The sequence below is a fragment of the Aotus nancymaae genome, unplaced genomic scaffold (genome assembly GCF_030222135.1).
Source record: "Aotus nancymaae isolate 86718 unplaced genomic scaffold, 86718_ANA_hifiasm-v0.15.2.pri h1tg000067l, whole genome shotgun sequence".
Lineage (NCBI taxonomy): Eukaryota > Metazoa > Chordata > Mammalia > Primates > Aotidae > Aotus > Aotus nancymaae.
The window spans coordinates 11,476,346-11,501,181 of record NW_026988482.1 but is presented as its reverse complement, the minus strand read 5'-3'; the positions used below and the strand labels follow the sequence as shown (position 1 = coordinate 11,501,181).

Here is a 24,836-nt window from a genome sequence, read left to right as displayed (position 1 = left end):
TTATGACTGAAATAGAAGATTGTATGGCTAAAATTCCACCCCCTTCCAAATTCTTTGAGGAGATGGATCTGCTAGGTTAGGAGTTAAGGGGCGAACCTATAGGGGAATTTTTATGTTCCATGATAACAAGGCAGATACTCGATAATAAAAATATCAAACTGTGTTTTTGTTTGTTTTTCTCTCATTACCCTCTAAAGATTCTTGTTGATCTGTGAGAGTCATTTGACATCACATCACCATTCTCCCTCTTGGTCAAGCCCTCCTCAGAAGAAGCCCTCAGGCATTAGTCCTAACCGGGAAAATTCTACAGGGCTTAGAGGGAACCCGTGTGCAAGGCTTAGAGAGGGGACCTGGAACTCTCATTTAAAGCTCATATCCCTGCCATTGCCGCATTTTCTTTTTCTGAACACAAGATTGTGTCTACTTTCTAGAGAAACTGCGTATCCTTTCACTATGATTTAACTATGACATCAAGTGGGATTATAACAGAATCGAGGTACAAGAGAGTCCTTCTGAACAAACATGAAGATCATTTGCAAATGGCAGGATTAGAAATTAAATGTATCTGTTCAGCTTGAAATAATAAGTACTGCGTCATGTAAGCTTGCTATATAACAACTACTATTCTAAATAACGGGCATGTATGAACTTGCTTAACGTTCATAACAGCACTAGGGGTTGAGTCATTTGAAAGAAGAAAAAATTTAAGCCACAGGAAGAATGTTATGAAAAGTTTTCAAGGTTACTTTAAGTGGCAGAAGCAGGATTCAAAAAGTTTGTGCTTTTAACCGGTACCCCTAACTACCCCCTCAAAAACTCCAAGGAGTTTCAAAGGACTGTTTTAAAAGGTTGTGTCAGTCATGCAACATTTTATTTTTAGTAACCTGTATGTTTTAATACTAAAATTCATGTTAAATTTTCACAGTATTTGTACTCTGATCCTCCTCTCAAGCCCTAAATAACTACACAGTAGATTGCTTACTTAGTAATGTGTTCATTGGTTCTGATTTTACCACCTAAGAAGCCCTAAAAAGTCAACATTGGGCCGGGCACGGTGGCTCACGCCTGTAATCCCAGCACTTTGGGAGGCCGAGGTGGGCGGATCATGAGGTCAACAGATCGAGACCATCCTGGTCAACATGGTGAAACCCCGTCTCTACTAAAAATGCAAAAAAATAGCTGGGCATGGTGGCGCGTGCCTGTAATCCCAGCTACTCAGGAGGCTGAGGCAGGAGAATTGCCTGAACCCAGGAGGCGGAGGTTGCAGTGAGCCGAGATCGCGCCATTGCACTCCAGCCTGGGTAACAAGAGCAAAACTCCGTCTCAAAAAAAAAAAAAAAAAAAAAAAAAAAAAAAAAAAAAAGTCAACATTAACATATATTATCACTAAGCAAAAAAAAAAAAAAAAAAAAAAAAAATGTATATCCCAAAGGCTTTCTTACTGTCATCATTAACCATTTCTGAGAATCTGCCATGCTACCTCTTAGGGGTTTGGCTCTTTGTCTACACTCTTCTGACTCTTGGTCTTACCTTTCCTTCTGTCTTTTTTTGGTGTGTATCTCTTCTACTTGTTACTGGTTCTCAAGATCATGGCTGAGCCCAAGCATCAGTCACACAAGCACATGGAATAAAGCAGTAGACTATCTGCAGTTTTAACACGTATCTCCCTCCACAGCAGCAATGACTTTCTGCCACAGGATTCTAAATCTCCAAGGTACAAAATCTCAGTAGGTTGCAACCGATATTGAGAAGAGACAGTCACAGAGTAAACTATCTTGCCAGTGCCTGGAGTGAGAAACACATGATAAATATGACTAAGCTCTTCCAATGGAAAAGAAAAAAAAAAAGTGTCCTCAATTGATTTGGGTCACACAGAGAAATAGTATAGGAGAGCAGTTAAAGACATAAGCACCAGAGTCAAATGATATAGTTTGGAATTCCAGCCCTGCCATACTTAACATGCCCCTGGATAAGCAGCCTGACCTCTCTGTGTCTCTGTTACCTGCATGTAGGGATAGCATATAAAACTCTGAGCTCAACACTTGATGAAAATATACAACAAGTGTCCGCTATCATTACTTCGAGTCATAAAGCTTTAGACTTGGATGACTTTCAGAAATTAACCCCATAACTTTTATTGGTAGGGAAACTGAGGAAGAAAAGAAGTAATTTGTCTGAGGGTACATAGCAGATTTTACTACTCAACAGGCAAGGACACTTACCACACCATTGCCAGCCTTTCTAGAGCCTTCTGGGTCTAGGTGCTGCCTCGAGCGTTTAGGTTTCGTACGTGAAAAGCCAGAGTTTGTGAGCTGTTTTTCCTCTTGAGTTGATAGATTTATGCTGAGCCATTTTCTCACCTGTCCTCTGCACTGAAGCTAAGAGCAGGAAAGTAGACAGGATTAAGAATGCCAGAGATGGGCATGGATTACAGTGAAACAAACAGCATTCACCTCAATTCACAAACACGGTTGTGGGCAGTGAAGTAATCAGCCTCATACAGACCTGGAATAAAAAACAAAAACAGGAGGCCCCGCTGGCCACAGGACTCATCCCTCCAATTCCCTGCTAATTGTAGGTTGATAGAAATAAGTCCTAATGCAGATTAAAAGGGCCTGTGCACAGACATATTTACTGGACTCAAATAATGTCATTTATTTATTTATTTACTTTTAGAGATGGGGTCTTGCTCTGTTGCCCAGGCTGGAGTGCAATGGCACCATCTCGGCTCACTGCCACCTCTGCCTCCAGGGTTCAAGTGATTCTCCTGCCTCAGCCTCTGAAGTAGCTGGAATTACAGGTGCTCACCACCATGCACAGCTAATTTTTTTATTTTTAGTAGAGACAGGGTTTCACCATGTTGGCCAGGCTGGTCTCAAACTTCTGACCTCAAGTGATCTGCTCTCCTCAGCCTCCCAAAGTGCTGGGATTACAGGCATGAGCCACCGCACCTGGCCTGAGCCACCATACCCGGGTGTTTGATAATAGTTTTAATTCTGAAATGTTTGGAACAAAAAAAGATGAGATTATATGATTCACATGGTACTGCTCTAGTCCTACAGCAAATTCTAGCACCTTCTCTGATAGGAGAATTTTTACAAAATCAAATGTGATTGATACGTCTTCATCCACGCTGACAGGCACCCACAGAACATCCACCTGGACCTAGAAAGTAGCACTGACTGCAGGCCCAAGCCCTGGGGTGCGGCATGGACATGGTCTTGCGCTAAAGAGTTGATGGAAGAAAGACAGCACTCACTGTGTTAATCTCACTTAGTCCAAATTAAATGTCTTCATCTAGCTCCTGTCTTACATTCGTCATTGCTTGTCCCCAAATCCTAGCATGGCCAAGTCCTTTGGCTATAAGCTGTCCCAAAACGCATCCAGAGAGAGCCAGGTGGAAATGATGGGAGGGCTTGGCCTTTCCTCCCACTCCCATCTTGAGCATTTGTGCGTTTCCTCCTCTGTCACTAACTAGCAGTTGCCCATGGTATACAAGGGTGTATCTTTTTTTCTCCTTCGTATGTTTATCTCTGCCTCTAAGGATCTTCTGCTTTTACTAAAACCATAGAAGCTTCTCCTCCCACCACACTCGCACCACACACAAAAAGCAGTTGGAAAAACATTTCAATTATTCCCAAACACAGCAGCACTTCTGACTAACTACAAAGGAGGAAGCTTTAGAGACCCACAGAGGGAAACTAAAGTCCCAGCGAGACCAAAACAGCGGCGGGGCGGTGGGGGGTGGCATAGCCAGTGGCAGTGAAGGCCAGAACTTCCTAAAAGCCCAGACCTCCTAAACTCCAGCCCAGTCTTTTCTCCACTGGGGAAACACTGTTTACATGCCTTCACCTGTGACAAACAACATTTGATAATTCACAAAATTAACACCTTTGAGGGAGAGCGGGCCACTGGCCAGGTCCCTCTGACAATGAATTGCTGCTCTAAGACATAACTGCTGTGGGGAAGAGGTTGGTGTTTGGCGGGGGAGGGCTGCTAGGCTGCATTTTCGTAAGGGCAATAATACATCAAAAAGGACAATCACAGATCAAAGGGCATATTTTTGGGTCAATTTGTTATGTAGTGGAAAGCAGATTGGGAGGGGAGCCAAGTACTGATATGCTCGTGTGTGTGTGTGTGTGTGTGTGTGTGTGTGTGTGTGTAGTGAGAATCATGTTGCTCTCTGGGTCTCAGTTTCCCAATCTGTAGAGTGTAAAGATCTCTGGGGGCCCTCGGAGAGACAAGTGATGGAAAGACCTTGACAGAAGGGGGCAGAGGAAAGGAGAAAGGGGAGGAAGCTGAGCAAAGGAGAGAGAAATGTGTGTGATGGGGGAGGAGATGCGGAGTTGGGTAGACATGTCTTTCAATAAGATATTAGGAAAAAATATTAAAGCTAAAACTGCAGCTCTTGAGGGCTCATTTCTTCATCGTTGTTTTTAGGATTTACAGGTACAGTGCATAGTAATTTTTCGATGATTGGAGTGAGTGAATGAAAAGCGTGAAACGCCTGACAGGAGCGAGGAGATCCACGAGAGAAAGCGAGCAGGGACGCAGCTCTGGTGCCTGGTCCTGCGGGGAGGTCCCCACGCCGCCCGCCGCGCGTTCCCCCGCCCACTCCCGGTGAGCCGCCCCGAAACCGCCAGGGGGCGCTCCCCGGCTGCCGGGGCTGAGGCGGGGCGGAGCTGATTTAAATCGCGGCGCCCAGCGGTTTGGCGTCTCAGTTCCTGAGCCCCGGAGCAACCGCAGCTTCTAGTATCCAGACTCCAGCGCCGCCCCGGGCCCGGACCCCGACCCGGAGCCAGAGCTTCTCCAGCGGCGGCGCAGCGAGCAGGGCTCCCCGCCTTAACTTCCTCCGCGGGGCCGGGTCACCTTCGGGAGTTCGCGTTGCGCACCTGCAAACTCTCCGCCTTCTGCACCTGCCACCCCCGAGCCAGCGCGGGCGCCCGAACGAGTCATGGCCAACGCGGGGCTGCAGCTGCTGGGCTTCATTCTCTCCTTCCTGGGATGGATCGGCGCCATCGTCAGCACTGCCCTGCCCCAGTGGAGGATTTACTCCTATGCCGGAGACAACATCGTGACCGCCCAGGCCATGTACGAGGGGCTGTGGATGTCCTGCGTGTCGCAGAGTACCGGGCAGATCCAGTGCAAAGTCTTTGACTCCTTGCTGAATCTGAACAGTGAGTGCACCCCCACCTCACAGCCGCCGTCCAGAGGCCCCAGTCCCCCTGCGGTTCCCTTATGGGCTCATTCTGTTGTGTGATTATACGGTTCTCAGTCTTGAGTTGATCAAGTCTTCTGATGAGGTGCTCTGTCATAAGCAAATGAGAATCCTGGTTTGAGAAAAGGGATGCCCAGGCATAAGCCCTAGTGTTGCCTCTAACTCCCTAGGTGACACTTTTCTGCCACTCTAGGTGTGGCTTCATCTGAAATTCCTATGCTGGTGGGTCGAGATTGAGAGAGTGAAGGCCAGACTTGAACTTGAGCTCTTAGGCCTCTCCTAGACATGCTAAGATTTGGGGTAAATTAAGGATTGGTAGGGTTCACACAAGAAAATGGGATGGCTTAATAAGTTTGGAGCCTGGTAACTTCTCAAGTGTGCAAGCTTAAAAATCCTCAAGTATTAGATTTTTTTAACCTTGTCTATGATTTTTCATAGTAAAAGTTACATCCCTACTTGAAATGTCCTATCTAGCTATCTTCTGCTCATACTTGAGGTTCTTTCAATTTTTAAGATTCAGTTAGTGCAGGGAGGCCCCTTGCAAGACTCCTTGGAGAAGCCACTTGAGAGTCCCACAAAGTCTTAACTTTTAGACCCAAAGTCTTCAGTAGAGTCTGATTGTGTAGTGCTATCTTGGAACGAGAAGGTTGGTGGCAGGTGGCAGAAGGCAGACAAGAAAGGTTCTAAATAACCTAACCCAACATAATACAAAGGGAAAAGTAAAGACACTGAAGGGAAATGCAGCAAAATAGTCACAGCTGATGAATTGAGAGGTCAGCTGGGAGTGGGAGGCAGTGAGAAAGAAAGAAGAGGTGCGTCTTTTTTAGGTTTCCATCTTCCACAAAGGAATTTCTGTGTAATGGATGTTCAGTGACCCCTTGTCAAGTTGGAAAGGATTGTCTAGAGAGACATATTTCTAAGCGTGGTGGAAGAAGGATAATAGGATCTTTGTTTTTACATATTTTTTTAAATTAAACGTTTTGAGTGTATTGTCAGAAAAATCATTAAATTCCCATTTACTTAGGTAATAATGATTCACCGCTGGAGTATCTTCCTTGAGAAATCACATTAATTGTCTTATATCATGTGTTTGTTATTCCCTTTAACTAACTTGAAGAAAAGGTCCCTTAGTCTTTGCCTAGATAAACATGACTGCCCACTAGCCCCTGCGGTGTGCTAAGGGTAAGAAGTGTTGCCATTGTTCAAGTTTACTTAACTTGTTTTGTTCACCTCCTATCAAAGAACAACTTTTAATAGCGTACGTCAAAAGCTGTATAGTTTAGTTATTAAACCTGTTCCAAATCTGTTTAAACACCTTGAATACCTGTGGCATTTGCTCAATGTGCATGGTCTTTTTGAGTGTTATTTCAGCTTTTGAAGGTTTCCATATTAGGACTTCTTTACACCAAAACCAATCTATAACTTCGGTAATTATGTGTTGCCCATTGCCCTCATAGGTTGTATTTGTACTTATAAAGTGAAAAGTTTTGTAATAATTATTGCATTTCTCCATGGAAAGATAAGTATATTTAAGGAAATGGTTTCGGGCATTTTAGGTAACACATTAAGGAATTGGAGGCTGGAGAAGTTTCTAAGAACAGTTCCAGAGAGGTCTCACTATCAGTTTCATTGCTCTGGTCAAAATAGTCCATTTTCAACATCTTTAAATAGGTTTTCTTTTAACTTCCTTAAATAAACAAATGAAATCAGATTGATCCATGTTGTAAGTATTCAAATGGATCACCCTTACATGATAATGTGTTAAAACATTTTACTTTTATTTTTTGGATAATATAGTTATTAAAGTTTTTTAAAACTGTGGTGAAAGGACTAAATACCTATTCCCCCCCAACACACAATTTAGAGATGTCTTCCTATTTTTTTTTTTTTAATTCCAGATCAGAATCCACTTTTGTTTTACTGAAAGCCATAATTTATCCAAGGTGTGGCTTAGGCTTTTCTCTCAAAACCAATTCTCAGAAGAGGGACCCTTGACTCACAGGTTCTCTCTCCTAACCTGCTGTGACTCACTGGATGCTTTTGGATGGAGTCCAGGAAACTTTTCTGCATTTCTCTGCCTGAGCAGTGGTGTTCACGCCCACCAGCTGTAGAGATCTAGGGTGGTGATTCATTGGCTGGTTTTGGTATAGTTTTGCTACATCTCGAGAGGAAAAGGGTTATGTGTGCATATTTAAGCTGTATCCCTCATAAAAAGCTGCATTTCCTTAAGTGTGTTTAGGAGAAAAGCTTAGCTATGCGTTTCCTGGAATTGGACCTTGCTGTCTTTCCCAGTAGAGCACACTTGATGTCTTAGAGTACAGATACAGGTTTTATCAAGGTTTTAGCACTGGAAGTATTAAAATATCTTGATTTCCTGCTTTGATGTAGGGTCAGTTATAAAAAGCATGTGACCTTCATAAAGTATCTAAAAGAATACAGTGTGCTAATAGTGTACACAGCAAATACAAAACTAGAGCAGGGCTTCTTTTAGGTAGTTCTTGCCAAGCAGTTTATGAAAATGTAATTGAGAAACTTCCTGGGGAAACAAATGTCACATTGTGTATTGTAGTTTTACAATGGCTGATACAATTTCCATTTTATCCAAAGTACATAATTTTATTGACCCTGGTCATTCTTGTAGCTGAAAGTTGGAATATAGAAAATATGCCAGATACAGTTGCAGTAGACTTTTCCTGATTCACCTGTATATCTTGTCTTGTTTTCATCTAATTCTCAAACTTTCAGGAAGGTAGCACCAATTTTATGTGCTGTGTTAATTGCTTCTTCTTACTTGACTCTAATAGCTAGAGCTGTCCGAAAATTAGGTTGCTGTAGGAGGCTGCATGGTGGGAGGTGTGCAAGCAGAGAATAAATAAGCATTTTGAAGGAATGTTGTAGGGAAGATCCAAGCACCAGACAAATGGGAGGTTAGGCTAGACTCTCTCTAAATCTCACCTAACCCTGAGATTCTGTAATTTGTTTATAAGCTCCTCTAGCCTGTTTAACTTGCTTTGCATGAATCTACATGTGTGTAGGTGTGCTTAATGAGTATTGGTGGCTGTGAGGTTTCCCAGCCTCTCACCATGATGTCAGGCTCAATCAGAGAGACAAAATCACTGACTTGGACAGTCTTTGAAGCATAAGTGAAGAGGAGGGCACCCACTTATGCTTCCCCAGGCTGCTTTATGCTTGCTGAACCAAGGGTACTCGAAGGGCCATTGGTGTTCAGATACACTTTGTAAATTAGTTCTGACTCTTAGAATAATGGAAGTTGAAGCAAAAATCCAGGCTTGAGATCAGAAGTTCTCTATTCTTACTGTGGTTTTGCAGTAAATAACCTTGTGTATAATGGTGAACCACTTGGTCTCCCTGGGTTCAAGAAGTTTCCTCACTTATAAAATAGGGCAGAGTGGGAGGAATGGGGAGATGAATCTATGATTCATTTATCCATTCAACATATGGAAGCCAGGCCCTGTTCTTGCTGCTAGGGATGAAGCAGCTAAGATAATTTCTAAGATTCCTTCCAATGCCATCATTCTTTGTGATTAGTTCAGTGATTGAAGGGAAAGAGAAAAGTCACATAGCTTAGGTTTCCTTGATTGGACTGATTAAGTCAGTATGGTGGAGGTAATATGGAAGCATCAACTTGATTCTGAGAAAATTTCTCTAAGAAACAAACAAGAAAGGTAGCAAAACTTCTGAGGACATCCTGAAAAGTGGTACATCCTGCCTCATCCAGGATCGTTTTCACTTCTGATTTTGCTTCTGTTCTGAGGTCACAGCTAGTGACCACCACTTCTTGCACCAATAAGAGGGAAATGTTAACAATGAGGACTCTTATGAAACTTTGAACTTCAGTAAAAGTAAAGGATTTCATAAGGGAAAAAGCCAGGGGAGTACACTTCTGTGACAGTCTGTGTTGAGCTCATTTAATTGAAGGGGAGAAGGAAGTACAGTATTTTTGTTTTAGTCACCCAATCCTCAGTCCATTTATTCACTTAATACTTATTAAGCAACTACAGATAAAAAGAGAGACTATGTGGGAGTACAGGTCATTGAAATCTGCAGTCAACGCTTGAACAAGACAGGTTTGAATGGCAAGGGTCCACTTATAGGTGGATTTCTTTCAACCAATACTGATCAAGAATACAGCATCTGTGGGGTCCAAAGCCTGCATGTAGGGAGGGTTGACTTATTGTATACAAGGCTTCCACAGGATCAACTGTAGGACTTGAGCATGTGCATATTTTTTTAACTGTGGGTAGTCCTGGAACCAATCACCCTTGTATACCAAGAGATGACTGTATTTTGTTTATGATATATAGTACCTAAGGTAACATGGCTAGAAAATAGCATAAACAATGTCCAGTATTGACAGTAGATTCTGCTGCTTGTGTAGCAAGACTTTAAAGCTTTAGAAAATTTCCACATGTTTCTCTTTGTACACATTGGTTGATTAACCTAACTGTAGTAAATCAGTAACTTCCAACTCATTTCTTGTCTTCTAAGTAGAGGTCTTTGTAAGTATTTACTTTTAATTATACTTTCAGGTTGAAAATGATGAGAACTCCTTAGGTGGTCTCTAATCTCAAGATTATCAGTCTAGCTAAATATAATTAAAAGACTGCCTTCTCTGTTTACTGCTGAATAATGATGAGAAAAAAAAATAGTGTAATTTTTTGGATGTTTGCTAAGCCAGGTTCCTCATAGACAACTTTAATCAGTGGTCATAATATTGTAGAGTTATCTGCAAATTTAAGAGACAAGAAAAGGAATACATTTTTTCCTAGATTTGTTCTAATCAGACCAGTTCAAATTTAATATTGCAAGGCTATACCACATCTATCTCATCCAAAATATTATTTTATAGCTTTTAAACTTCTCTCTTAACTTCTCTGTGCTGCTACTCATCATTCCACTAGGGGAAAACAAAACAAAATTTCAGCTTTTAAGCTCATTAGATGCATACTTTAAAAAATAGATCAAACTATGCAAAAAGTACAATTTGTATTCTCTGCATGAGTTTCTCATTTTTAGTGACCTAAGCTAAGTCTGGTTTTTTGTAGCAAGATTTTAGCATACTGGGGTCTCAAGGGAGGTGTTTCTCAGTATTATTTCAAAAATTAAGCTAAAAACAAGAGAATAAGTATTTTTACCTATCATATTGATACAGTTTTTTTTTTAAGAATAAAGACACGTTCTAATTTAAATTTAGTGAAATTTAATAAATCTATGTGACTTTTTAAGTACTGTGCTTGGTGCTTTAGATGGAAATAGGAATAAATATCTGACTCAAATCATTCAGGAGTTCACAATTATATACTTTAGACCTCTGACTTAAAACGATTCCATGATGTGAAGGTATTCATCTGGTTCCAGCTTAAAACCGTGCAATTTAGATTTGATCTGCACATAAAACACTCGTAACTTGTAGGACAATAGTTGCTTACTTTGACTTGTAATGTATCATTACCTATGCCTTGCTCGTGAGTTTTCATGCTGTTTTAATTCTCAGCTTTTTGTGTATGACTGCATGTGTATATTATTTTTACATTTTCCTCACAAATCACTGTACTTAAGAATTTATCCAAATGTCTCCAATAAAGCAAAGTAAGATTTTGGGTTTGATGCAAATCTAATATTGGAACAAACAAGTAAATTTCCTAAGTCAATGGTTCCAGGATGTAAATGAAAGTATTACTTTGCAAAATGACATTTTAGAAAACAAAACAGGAAACCTCATTTCTATGGTTTATGTAATTTTTAAGTATTGTGTTTTCCATTTTCTCCACTATTTTTGTGTGTTATGCAAGTAATATATTATTTTATAAAGAAAGGAAACATGGTAGGTTTACTAGCAATCATAGAACAGAATATCAGTCCCCAGCACCCTGGAAAGAACACTTTTTAGATGAAGCAGCAAGACAGGTTTGACATGAATCAAATGTGTTTTAATTGAGAACTTAATGGGCAAAAACTTAGAGATTAAAAATGTGAATATTAGATCATTCCAGGTTGATGCACATAGGGCCCTGGAGTAGTTTATACACACGTGTTCCTTGCCTGGGAGATCAGTGCTTTTATACAGTTTGATTCATGAGATTGATGCCCAGTTAGACTTCTCTTGACGAATACCCTGTGATCTAAGTGCTCAGACCTGCTGGGCTAGTGGCCTTCTGATTTTACTTGAAGAAAAGATCAGTGTAATAATTATATAAACTGAGTCCAGTTTTGGGCACCACTGCTTAAACAAAGAGGAAAACTTGGAGCAAGATCAGAGAAAACATCTAAAATGATTAATAAAAGGTTGAGAAACAGTATTTATGAAAAAATAAAATGGAAGAGGCTGTGACATGTAAGATGCTATACATGCTAAAAGGACTATCATAAAAATAATATTTATTGATTGTATCATCTCTATACTGACAGTAAAAATCATGTTACCCCTTCCTCAAGATAATCATATGACTTCTGATTATACTTAGAATAGAATCGAAACTTCTTACCCTAATTTGCAGAGCTCTGCGTGACATATACCTTCTACCCACCTTGCTAAACCTCATTTTACTTTGCACATCCTATCATCCTAGAGTAGGATGACCAGCTTTTCCAGTTTGTCCAGGATTGAGGCCCTTCTAAGTAGGTAGGACTTGAAACTTTAGAGCTAGGACTATTCCAGGCAAACTGAGACATGTGGTTTCCCTGTCCTCCAGTCATGGATCATCTTTGCTACTTTCAGCATCTCCTCTTCCAGCCTATCTCTGCCTGAAATATTTTCCTTCCAAGTGTAATCTTAGGATTATATCTGACATCTGTGTTATGTATGGTTTATTTTATTCATTATTTCCCATTAATGATAACCTTTGCAAAAACCATCCATCAGAAAGAGGACATACCTTAACCATGGAGTCCTTGGTACTTTCCTCTTCATACCACAGTATGGTTTGTGATTCCAAGGAAGAAGTTGTGTAATAACCTTACAAGCAGCTTCAGCTCTTTCCTGGTAAGCCTGCGGTCCATGGAACATGTGTTTTATCCAGCAGTTCCTCTACCACCTGGAATCTAAAGATAGGTGTGTGGGTCGGTGTGCATGTGTGCCTATTCATGCTTATGAGGAGGTCAATGTGTGAGGGGAATCAGGAAGTCTCTTTTTTTATTTTTAAATGAAATCAATAAAACTTTACCTAGGCTTCCAAAATATTCCTCAAATACTGTAAACAATACCTTTGATACTTCTTAGAAAGAGATTACAGCTGGACACAGTGGCTCACACCTGTAATCCCAAAGGCCGAGGGGGCTGAGTCACCTGACCTCAGGAGTTGGAGACAACCCTGGGAAACATGGTGAAACCCGTCTCTACAAAAAAAAAAAAAAAAAAAAAAAAAAATTACCTGGGTGTGGTGGTGGGTGCCTGTAATCTCAGCTACTCAGGAGGCTGCAGCACTAGAATCACTTGTGTCCCGGAGGTGGAAGTTGCAGTGAGCCAAGATCATGCCACTGCGCTCCAGCCTGGGTGACAGAGTGAGACCTTTTCTCAAAAAAAAAAAAAAAAAAAAAGAGAGAGAGAGATTATGTAGTTTTATCATAGATTGGTTATAGCAAAGATGGAAAACCAGTAAATCAAGATTTAATAAAGTTTTAGAACTATTTAGCTTTAATTATGATTGGTAACCTAAGTTTTCAATCTTGAAGATATTAAGGCTAATCCTAAGTCTAATTAGATATCGAGATACAAAACCTTTCCAACATCGCAGCCACTTTTCAAGACCATGAAGTTCCAATCCACTGGATAAAGACATAATTTACATTTTACTTATATAATAGAAATATTCCAAAGAATACTAAGTGGCTTGCTCAAAATAGCATAGTTTGTTAAAGATAAAAAATACTTATATATCCCAAAAGTACTTCTCACATATTATCATTGTGAATGATATACAGATCTTTATTAAAGGAGGACGTAAATCTAGAATTTAAACAAAATCTTCTAACCAGCATAGTTTCAGTTCATATTTATAAGTCTGTGCCTTTATGCCACAATGATGGCATCAAGCTTGTATTCTTTAAGAAACATACTGACATTATCTCTCAAGCTTAACTCTGTTTATCTGATCATGAGTTAGTACACCAAAAATAATAACAGGAAATTAGAAAAATTAATGGAATCCTGAGAAACACTACATTGAATTATTGTGTGTGCTATTTTATAACATGACAGCTTAAACAGCTTTAAAAACTGGTGATGTCTTTGAATATGAATCTACTACTATGTTCCAAGGTAACATCTCAAAGGTTATTTTGTTTTGTTTTAAGAAAATAACTTCCTTATTCTCCCCTACTCTTCCTATTCACATCACTGGAGATACAAATGTTGCTTATCCAGCCATGATAATATCTATAAAACATCTACTTTTTATCTTCCAATTCACCTAGTTTTTCTGAAGCTTGATGATGGTAGTGTAAAGCTGATGACTAATATCAAATATATACTGTAAACTATTTTGGTTATGAGTAGTTAACATCTGGGATAGTACATATGATTGTTACTTAAAATTAAAATTATCCTAGCAAGAATTAAATTTCATTAGTAAACATTAAACATGTATCAGTTAAGCTAACCTCATTCAATTAGATCATTAATTACCTTTCCAGTTTATTTTGAATTTAATGTTGAAAATGTAAAATGTTAGAATGGAAGGATCTCTTTCTCATCTTCCGGTCTGGCATTTGTTTTTCTGGAGAAGATACTATATGTTGCGTTACCAGTGTAAACATCAGTATAACTGGGGTCTCTAGATTCCTAGTCCAGTTTTCTCTCTTTATACAACAGTGACATATACTTGGTCTTCTTCCGTTCTTCTCTTGTTGGTATAAGCATATTTTTTTACATGTTTTAAAATGTTTTCTGCCAGGCACATTGCAAGCAACCCGTGCCTTGATGGTGGTTGGCATCCTGCTGGGAGTGATAGCAATCTTTGTGGCCACCGTTGGCATGAAGTGTATGAAGTGCTTGGAAGACGATGAGGTGCAGAAGATGCGGATGGCTGTCATTGGGGGCGTGATATTTCTTCTTGCAGGTAATAGAGGCTATAAATCTAGAATTTAAACAAAAGGCCCCCCTTTACCTTACTAACCTGTTCCTGGTATGATTTGAAATCTAGTTTTCAGTTTCCTTATATTGTGTTGGACTCATTACACTTCATTTCAGTCTCTAAAACAAACTGCAAACATAGACCTGAAGTCCAGTTGACTTTCGTGTTCTCAAACACAAACCAAATGAAAACTTGAGATCTCTTCTCACATCTGACAGGTCTTTTGGTTGAAATTTATTAGGACCAGTCTCTTCCAGTGAAGAAAGTTGTTGGCTATTTAGAAAACACTAAAGAGGAAGCTTTTGTAATTCAGAAAATTCCTGTGTTGTCTCCACAGATACTATGTGGAAAAGATGGGGCATAGTGAGAGAAAACACAAGAATATGTGAACTCTACAGGTCTATTAGGGATGGAAAGCTTGAGATTATTGGAGAAAAATAAGGATAGCATTCCAGCTGGGCAGATCTAATTCTAGAATAAACAGGATGTACCCATATATCAATGAAAAGAAAGGCCAATTGGAGTAGAGGTGGCCTGTTGGAATGGTCAGGTTAAAGAAGTTAGGAAAGAAAACAATACAGAAATATCTTTAATTTGTTGATAAAATAATGACATTATATTTTCCATTGAAAATAAATTGTGCTTTTTAGTCTGGACACAGTGGTTCATGCCTGTAGTCCCAGCACTTTGGGAAGCTCAGGCAGGCAGGTCACCTGAGGTTGGGAGTTCAAGACCAGCCTGGCCAACATGGTGAAACCCCATCTTTAATAAAAATACAAAAATTAGCTGGGTGTGGTGGTACGTGCCTGTAATCCCAGATACCCTGGAGGCTGATGTGTCAGAAACACTTGAACTTGGGAGCTGAGATCACACCACTGCACTCCAGCCTAAGCAACACAGCAAGAGAAAGAAAATGAAAGAAAATAAGTGTGTTTTTTAATTCAAGTGTTGATTGATAAGTTACATTATGTGTCATTTGAGAAAATCAGTCAGAAAACATGGAAAGCATTATTTCAAAGCTTTATAATAATGGCTATTTAAAAACTGATAGTGTATGTATATTTACATGTATGTATGTGTGTGTATATATACATACATATACAATCTTTGTGTATATATATCTTTATATATATATACACTGTATTATATATCTCCATATATATTATATAGCTATAATAATAGACTATTATATGTTCTATATATTAAGTAGTATATACATATATTATATATGTATTAGTATATTATATTCTTTTTTTAAATAACAGATATAATTAATGATATAAATCTACTCATAGAAAAAACTAGAATAGCTAAATAGGCCGGGTGTGGTGGCTCTTGCCTGTAATCCTAGCAGTTTGGGAGACTGAGGTGGCAGATCACAAAGTCAGGAGATGGAGACCATCCTGGCCAACATGGTGAAACCCCGTCTCTACTAAAATACAAAAAATTAGCCAGGCGTGGTGGCGTGCACCTATAGTCCCAGCTACTCAGGAGGCTGAGGCAGGGGAATCGCTTGAACCCAGGAGGTGGAGGTTGCAGTGAGCTTAGATTGTGCCATTGCACTCTAGCCTGGCAACAGCAAGACTCCATCTCAAAAAAAAGAAAAGGAAAAAAAAAAAAAGAAAAAACTAGAATAGACATTATTGCCTTATTTTCTTTTTGATGGAAGACTTATAGGGGCTTTTGCTCCAGTATAATATGTCAGTTTAACCAGTAATTGAGGAAGAGTATCTGTGGCTTTGCTAAAGATATGGTTAGTTTAAAAGGACCAGTCTCTCAGTTTACCCAAATACAGATTGGCTCCTGTCTGAAAAGACATGGATAGTGTTTTATTCCCAATAATTTCACCTTATACCAAAGGCTGTGAATAAACTTATTGCATTGCATCCTTCTCTTGCCTTCAGGTTACTGTATCACTCCTATTCCAGTTTCAGGGACTTCTTTTAAGAGTAAGGGTCACAAGTTCAAGACCATTCACATGGTCTATTTGAGCAGCCAAAAGCAATAGTGTTTTCTATCAAGTTTAGAGGTAATTACATTGGACCATTTTTTTGCTGGGGAGAGAGAGTACCATACAAACGTCTAGTCTGTCTATATTGATGAATGCTTAGAATTCCTATAAAAAGTTACTTAACTTTTTTAATAAGAAAAAGTGAAATATTTTATATTTCTTATAAACGATGAAGTGAATGATTTTGACTAAATGATTTCTCTGCTATCATTGAATATAAAATGCCATGGGAAATTGAGATTGGGTTGCATAAATTGATCTGATGTGACACCATCAACAAATCTCAGGTCAATGCATGCTTATGCCAGGTATTCCCTTGGCCAATGGGGCAGGAGCAATGCAGGTATTCTGGTCCATTCTGAGACATGTCCTAATCTCACCGCTATCTAGCTGCTTGCATTCTTCTTTTGATTCTGCAGAAATGTAAATTTTCAGCTTGACCAAGAACATAGAAGGGTTTTTTCATTTTCCCCTTTTGCAAGTAATTCTATCTATACTAATGATGACGATAGTTTTATCAAATGTAGGTTAGTACCCTGATGTATAACAGTGTATTTGAAAGTGGTTTCGTACAACATATACTTGCCTAATTGTTTCCAAAAAAGGATTATTTGTGCCAAGATGTCATAAAATGTATAAATTATGTCTAACTCCAACCTAGGATTTTTGTATTTTAATAGATACTTGAAATCAATCATATCTGGACTTCTGATCTCCCTAATACCAAAATAAAAATGTCAGCACTATTGATGAGATTTAATTCGTGCAAAATATTCTTTGGTTTAACAGGCTGTGTATTTAGGCTCAGTGTTCCATGGTGATTGACAGTCTTTTGTTTTGAATTTCTGTAGGTCTGGCTATTTTAGTCGCCACAGCATGGTATGGCAATAGAATTGTTCAAGAATTCTATGACCCCATGACCCCAGTCAATGCCAGGTAAGGCTATTCATGCATAAAATAGTTTGTTTTCTGAGAAAATACCCTTTTTATGTTCTACAAAGTCCTGCTAGTGTCTTAGCTTCCCAGATTTGCTTTCCAGAATTTTATGTGAAACCTACAATTTACCTACAATTTAAATGATCTGTGACTTATGTTAAAAAGAGTTTGATAATTGCTTTAATAGCCTGTATTGACGATAACAAAACACATTTCAAAGTAGAAAAGTTTTAAGCTATGTACTTTCCAATGATATACTGGACTTTTTTTTTCAGGTATTAATAAAAATGTTAATATATTTGAGATTTCCTTTTTGAAGTGTATTCTGATGTTTTTACAACACCTTCCTATGATTGTTTATAACTAATGCACAGTTTATGATTAATTGAGAAAAGTTATACTACCATAGGGATTAATGAATAATAATACTTCATTCCCAATAGTTTATTTTTACATGTAAAACTATGATGTGTGTTTTTAGTATGTTCAGATACCACCTTGAAGTTTTTTGATCTTTCACGACTGTAACACTGGCTTTACAAAGGTCATCTTTTTTTATGCTGCAAGTTGTACAAGCTGAAGAGCTAATTCTTAGCTCTTATGCAACAACATTGTTTAATCAGAGACAAGGCTCTTCATCTCACTGTCTTCACATCTTTAAAGCCTAATAACTACATTCAGTCAGGATGTTAAAACATAATTACTGTTTGTTGAATGCTTGGATGAATGGATAAAAATCCTCGGTGTTTGGAGAGATAAGATGTGTTTCTTTTCATATAATCATGCTCCTATGGAGAACACATACTGCGATGCTTGTGTTGGAGCCCATCCCATAAGGTTTACAATGTAAGGACAGAAATTGCTAGAGGTCAGTAGGCTAAAATTTCACCAAGGTAATATAATACCAGTAATGCACAGGAAAGCACTTTGTAAATTGCCAGGCATTTTGCAATTGTTATTTACATTATTGCATGTGATCCTGAAAGCAGTCTATTGAGGCAGGTGGGATCATCCTGCTTTGAGAGGAGGAGAAACTGACCCTGAGAGGTGACGTTGCTATCCCAGAATTGCAGCAGTTGAAAGTTTACATCAGGATTCAGACTCAGGCCTTATAATCTGTAGAACCAACCCTTCTCTACTCATCCATATTGTCTGTAATCACTCACAGATACCTCACCTAAGTGTCTGCTTTAATACATCTGCCTGGATCAGCTTAATCCAGAATGGTTCATGGGCTGCTTAGACCTTTTCTTTTTAAAACCGTAAAAATTGGATTTCAGTTTATATAGGTACCTGGGATCAACGGATTAACTATTCAAAACTCTGATTATCTGCATTATGCTCTATAAGTTTCTTAATAGGATATTATTATTACTTAATGATAAAGCCTACTGTGCTAAGTTTTAGCCTAGGAACCATGATCCAAACCCTACTTCTAAAATATATAAACATGCTTTACGAGTATCCTACATATGGAAAAGTCTTTGGAATTATTTGTGTAATCAACCTGGTATTATACGTTTTATTTCCTGATCTACTATTGCAAAGTGTCAACAATTGCAATATAAACATTCTTTTGTGTATGTGTTCATAAATCTTAAAGTACTTCCCAAGGGATATTGAGGGGTTATTTTCAATGAAAAAAATATAGTATTGATTTATTTCCTTCATTGTATTAGAAAATGTGCCAATAATTCTCATTAATGGGTGCATTGGTGTTTCCTTTTAGGTACGAATTTGGTCAGGCTCTCTTCACTGGCTGGGCTGCTGCCTCTCTCTGCCTCCTGGGAGGTGCCCTACTCTGCTGTTCCTGTCCCCGAAAAACAACCTCTTACCCAACACCACGGCCCTATCCAAAACCTGTGCCTTCAAGTGGGAAAGACTACGTGTGACACAGAGGCAAAAGGAGGCAATCATGTTGGAACAAACCAAAAATGGACATTGAGATACTATCATTAACATTAGGACCTTAGACTTTCGAGTATTGTATTCTGAAGTATGGTATTACAAAGCAAACGCAAAAACTCATGTGTTAAAAATGCTCATTGCTAAACACGGTTTAGTCTTATTTTATCTTCTTTCCTCAATACAGGAAGGAAGATTTTTCCATTTGTATTACTGCTTCCCACTGAGTAATCAAACTCAAATTGGGGAAGGGGTGCTCCTTAAATATATATATAGATATGTATATATACATGTTTTTCTATTAAACATAGTAAAATATTCTTCTCATTATGTTGATACTAGCATACTTAAAATATCTCTAAAAATAGGTAAATGTATTTAATTCCACATTAATGAAAAAGTTTATTGGTATATTTTTCTTCTTTGTCTATATATACAGATATCATGGTCAAATATTTACTCGTCTTCATCAGCTTTTAGTATCTTTGCCATAAGACCTAGCCTGCCTTACCGAGTATGATTCTCTCAATTCATGTGTGCCCTTCTCATATACCTATTGTATTTTTTAGGTATATTTTTAGGTAAAATATACCTATTGTATTTTTTACCATAATCTTGTACCACTTGCATTTTCATTAAGCCCTATTTGTTTTATATTTCACTGGTCTCTAACTCCTGAATCTAACACATTTCATAGCCTACATTTTAATTTCTAACGGAATAATTTCTCACCAATCAGAACTTTGGAGGCAAATATTTCTGGATGACCAAAGTGATGTATTCCTGTCCACCTTCCCACACAATCCCTGTACTCTGACCCACAGCACTCTTGTTTGCTTTGAAAATATTTGTCCAATTGAGTAGCTGCATGCTGTTCACCCAGGTGTCGTAACACAATTTTATTGATTGAATTTTTAAACTACTTATTCACAGTTGTATATCCCCCAGAACCACCTTTTGTTCCCCCTTCCTTAATTGTATTGTTTTCCCACATGTAATTATCATGTATTTTATATCTTCCTGATAAGGTATGGTCTGTGTGTCTGAACAAAGTGCTAGACTTTCTGGAGTGATAATCTGGTGACAAATATTCTCTCTGTAGCTGTCAGCAAGTCACTTAATCTTTCTACCTCTTTTTTCTATCTGCCAAATTGAGATAATGATACTTAACCAGTTAGTAGAGGCAGTGTAAGTATTAATTAGTTTATATTAATCGTATTCTTTGAACATGAAATATGCCTATGTGGTGTTTTCGTTTGCTCAATTGGCTGTTTAGAAGTCACTGATAAAAACCTACACACATACCTTCATGTGGTTCAGTACCTTCCTCTCTCTACCAGTCTATTTCCATTCTTTCAGCTGTGCCTGACATGTTGTTTGTGCTCTGTTCCATTTTAACAACTGCTCTTACTATTCCAGTCTGTACAGAATGCTATTTCACTTAAGCAAGATGATGTAATGGAAAGGGTGTTGGCACTGGTGTCTGAAGACCTGGATTTGAGTCTTGCTGCTGTCAATCACCATCTGTGTTTGAGCAAGGCACTTGGCTGCCCTAAGTTTATTGCTTCATCTGCAAGAGGTGGTTTGTAATTCCTGATCTGCCCACCTCACAGTGATGTTGTGGGGATCCAGTGAGATAGAATACATGTAAATGTGGTTTTAATTTAAAAAGTGCTCTTCTAAGGGAAAGAATTAAGGAATTAACTGCATAGGTTTTGGTTTTGCTTTACAAATATTTGAATAGAAAAAAATATTAAGAAATGGGTTTCTTGCCTTAACCAGTCTCTCAAGTGATGAGACAGTGAAGCAAAATTCAGCTCATAAATAAATAAGATTCTAAGGAAGTCTTATCTTCTGTAGTGAGTATGGACTGATGCTTTTTGTGACTAAGCAGATGTAATGGGAAGAAATAAAAACTTAAGTATTGGTAAATCCAACAGCATGGGAGATTTTGGAATCATAGTAACTTGTAAGATGCTATCTGTTAAGTGATGTTCTCTGAGCTCTCACCATTGCTGGCAGCTGACGCTGCGAGGATAGTTTGGAAATGGTACTTCACAATAAACCATATAAGGAAAGTCAGCCACTGTGCCTTATGAGGATTGGGACCCAATAAATATTAGTGTGTCTTCCAAACCCAAGAATACATGCTTTTGGAAATTAACATTTAAATGGCTTTTACTACATACATAGATCTTCATGATGTGTGAGTGTAATTCCATGTGGATATCAGTTACTAAATGTCACAAAAAATTTTATGGTCCAAAATGACCAACAAAATTGTTACAATAGAATTTATCAAATTTCAATATTTTTATATTCTTCTACCACACCTGGAAACAGACCAGTAGATATTTTGGAGTTTTATAATGGGATTTCCTATAAAGCATTACTCTTTTTCAATAAACTGTTTTTTAAGTTTAATAAAGGATTCTTAGCTTGTTTTCTAATCATTTATTTTAAGATTGCCATTCTTGGAAGAGGAGGTGGCTTGGGATAGGATCTGACTCACCATGTTCCTGGGAAAGAGCTATGATGCCTCTTGTTCATTTATCAAATTTGAGTGGCTCCACCCACTAGGATGCCCTATTTCTCTCAAGTTGAATTCCTCATCAAGGGTGATAATAGAAGAGGATGCCAGGAGATGTTACTTAATACTTTTTCTCATCTGTATAAAGGGGACATGTAATAATAAATGATAAATAATAAGATATGAAGATAGTTTGTGAGCAGTAAAGCACTGTGCAAACTTAAGTGTCTTTGTTCCTCATAGAGATGGAAGAGTGAAAGACAGTCACTGGAAACCCTTATTATTTCTGTGATGATGTTGATCAAAACTATCCCTTAATGATGTGATGAAACTCATCCACTCATTATCTTAAAGTATCAATAACTGATACAACCTTAATTGTGACCTGTTCCTAGACAACTTTCACATTTATGAGACCAGGCTTGTAAGTGAAGGCTTGCAGCTCTAATGTGGAATATTAGGCATTAGCATGATGGCTGAGATACAAAGATCATTGCCAGTCAGTTTGATTTGAATTCTTAAATTAAGCAGATGCATCAGAATTCTCACTCTGTTTCTACAGAATTTAAATATCTGAAGATAAGGTCCAGGCCAGTGGAAGTTTGAAAGGCAATAAAGTAACTTGGTGCTCCTGAAAAGAAACAAAGGAAAACTTGGATTGTGAATCATGCCAAGTAGATATCACCTCTGTGTGAGCTCATCCTTACCTGAATGCCATTGTTCTTCAAGCATTTCCTCTTCTCGTTTAGCACTTTCTATATTTGCCCAGATCAAGGGAAAACTTCACTTTGTCCCTATATTCCCACCTTTTTCAGCCTGTCATTATTCCTGGTATGATCTGGTTGTACATATTTCCTTCTTTTTACATGCAGCTCAGGTCTAACCTCTCTGAATTTCCTTTCCTCCTCTTTCCCACAAACCCCATTTACCCTCACCCTGCCCTAAAATCTCTTCATTTAGCTGGTAACATGCAACTTTGATAGAAGTCAATGCAGCTTCTAGGGTTATGTGGGGATGGCTTGTTGAGCCCTAAAAATAGGCAATCAGAGACTTTCTCAATGCTGAACTTCTGGAAATCCCTTGACGTTTTGCACACTCCACTTCCATTGTTAAGTTTTCCAATATGGTCATTATCAGTGATTGAAAACTAGGTATGAATTTATTTAATTAATGTTTACTGAAACCTACCATAGGGCCAGCCTCATTAAATGCAGACAGGGTAAAGCAGCTATGAAATGAATAAGACCTTGTCCTGGGCTGAGCAGTATAAAGGATGTTAGGTGGAAGGAGAAGTAAACTTGAAACATAGCACTGGTTCTGCCACTGATGAGCCAGGTGAGCCATGGAGAACCCCACCCACTGTTTCTTCATTCATAAAGCAAAGGCATTAGACCCATGCAGTGGTTCTTAGCCGTAACAGCATGTTAGAATCACCTGGGAGCTTTTGAAACGTCCCAATTTCGAGGCCCCACCCAAATTAAGAGAATCAGAAATTCTGAGTGGAGAGTCCAAGCAGGAGCTCCCCAGAGGATTTCAACATACTGTCTGGATTGCAAACCACAGGCCTATGTCATCTCTCAGGATCAACCTTGTCCCAGATATTTTCTGAATAACACTAATCCAGGCACTTAATAGATTTCCTGTCAGTTCACCCCTTCTCTAATGTTTTTGCTCTATTTTCTGGTTTGGAATTTGGGTTTTTTGTTTGTGTTTGTGGGGAAAAGGAGGAGTTTAAAAGAGGTGGTCTTCAGATGCTTTTGTCATGTTTCTTTGGCAAATGATCTTCTTTCTTGCCATTCTCTATTATTTTTAATTTACCTCCAAAGAATAGTCAATAATACAAAGTAATTACTGTTTGAATGAACCGGCTTCTTTCTAACAAACAATGTGAGTTCAAGAGGATACGTGGTTATTTATAAAGTGGACCCTGAGTTATTCTTTTTAATCTGCAATTTTCAGGAAAGTCCTTAGTTAAACCTTAAGCTTGCTTCATTTATTTTTAATTGAACAGTATTTCTGTGATTTTAGTTCACTTATTTTGTTATTTCTGTAATGTATTGCTTTGCTCCCCTTTTCCAAAATAGAGAAAAAAAATGAACACACATTCACACCCCCAGACACACCAATTTAAGAAAGATGAAGTTTGAAAACTGTGCTCATATCTCTTAACCAAACTGACCTGGAATAGAACACATTGCTATCTAAAGAAACTTTTATTTATTTTTTTAATCATTTTTGTGAATTAAATTTCCTGTTTCTATTAATGCTGTGCTTTTTCTAAATGTCTATTGACTGCTTGACTCTTTAAAAAATCCAACAGCCTGTAGGTGATCTGAGTCAAGCAGACATCTGGATCAAGGGTGGGAAATAGCAGAGAATAATTCCTGGAAGATGAGGGTGAAATACAGCAAAGATATATGAGTTCCAATACAGCAAGGGTGGCGGTTTTTAAAATTATTATTTATGATAATTTTTACCACAATATTTATTTATTCGATAATAAAATTAAAACATTAATGAAGAAAGCAGAAAAATATTAAAAAGTAGAAATAATTATTTTAAATATTATAATAGTCATGTTATGCAAAAGCAGAACTTTCTAATAATTTGATGTGACTTCTCTAGCCTTTTTTCCTTTCCCAGAGATAGGCTTTGGGGTTTCTTCTTTTTTTATTTTTTTGCATAACATCATGTAAAATTATTTACTAGTTATTATTTATCTAGTAAATAATTTTACATGATATTATGCAAAAAAATATATATTTACATGACTATTAAATAATAGTTATTATTTATGATGAGAGAGAGAGAGAGAGAGACAGGGTTTCACTGCTGTCACCCAGACTGGAGTGCAGTGGCATGCTCTCATCTCACTACTACCTCCACCTCTCAGGCTCAAGTAATTCTCCTGCCTAAGCCTCTCGAGTAGCTGTGACTACCAAGACATGCCACCATGCCCAGAAAATTTTTGTATTTTTTATAGAGATGGAGTATGTCCATGCTGTCTAGCCTAGTTTCAAACTCTTGAGCTGAAGTGATCCACCCACCTCGACCTTCCAAAGTGCAGGATTATAGGCATGAGCCACCACGCTGGCCTCACATAATATTTTTAAGAATCTAACATTTGCAATGTATTTTCTGCAA

The 24,836-nt window shown here is 38.3% G+C and overlaps 1 protein-coding gene across 1 annotated transcript; it reads left to right on the top strand.

Moving 5' to 3' along the window:
• Window positions 1-4,837: 4,837 nt before the first annotated feature.
• On the top strand, window positions 4,838-23,956 carry CLDN1 (claudin 1). Its single transcript, XM_012448929.2, has 4 exons — window positions 4,838-5,177; window positions 14,131-14,295; window positions 17,173-17,257; window positions 18,987-23,956. The coding sequence occupies exons 1-4, from the start codon at window positions 4,955-4,957 to the stop codon at window positions 19,147-19,149; spliced, it is 636 nt and encodes a 211-aa protein (XP_012304352.1). The 5' UTR covers window positions 4,838-4,954; the 3' UTR covers window positions 19,150-23,956.
• Window positions 23,957-24,836: the final 880 nt, after the last annotated feature.

Excerpts from the sequence above, each read along its gene's own strand:
- CLDN1 (XM_012448929.2), top strand. The coding sequence starts at position 4,955 with ATGGCCAACGCGGGGCTGCAGCTGCTGGGCTTCATTCTCTCCTTCCTG. Across the intron at positions 5,178-14,130 it reads CTCCTTGCTGAATCTGAACA|GCACATTGCAAGCAACCCGT; the intron begins GTGAGTGCACCC and ends GTTTTCTGCCAG. Across the intron at positions 14,296-17,172 it reads CGTGATATTTCTTCTTGCAG|GTCTGGCTATTTTAGTCGCC; the intron begins GTAATAGAGGCT and ends GAATTTCTGTAG.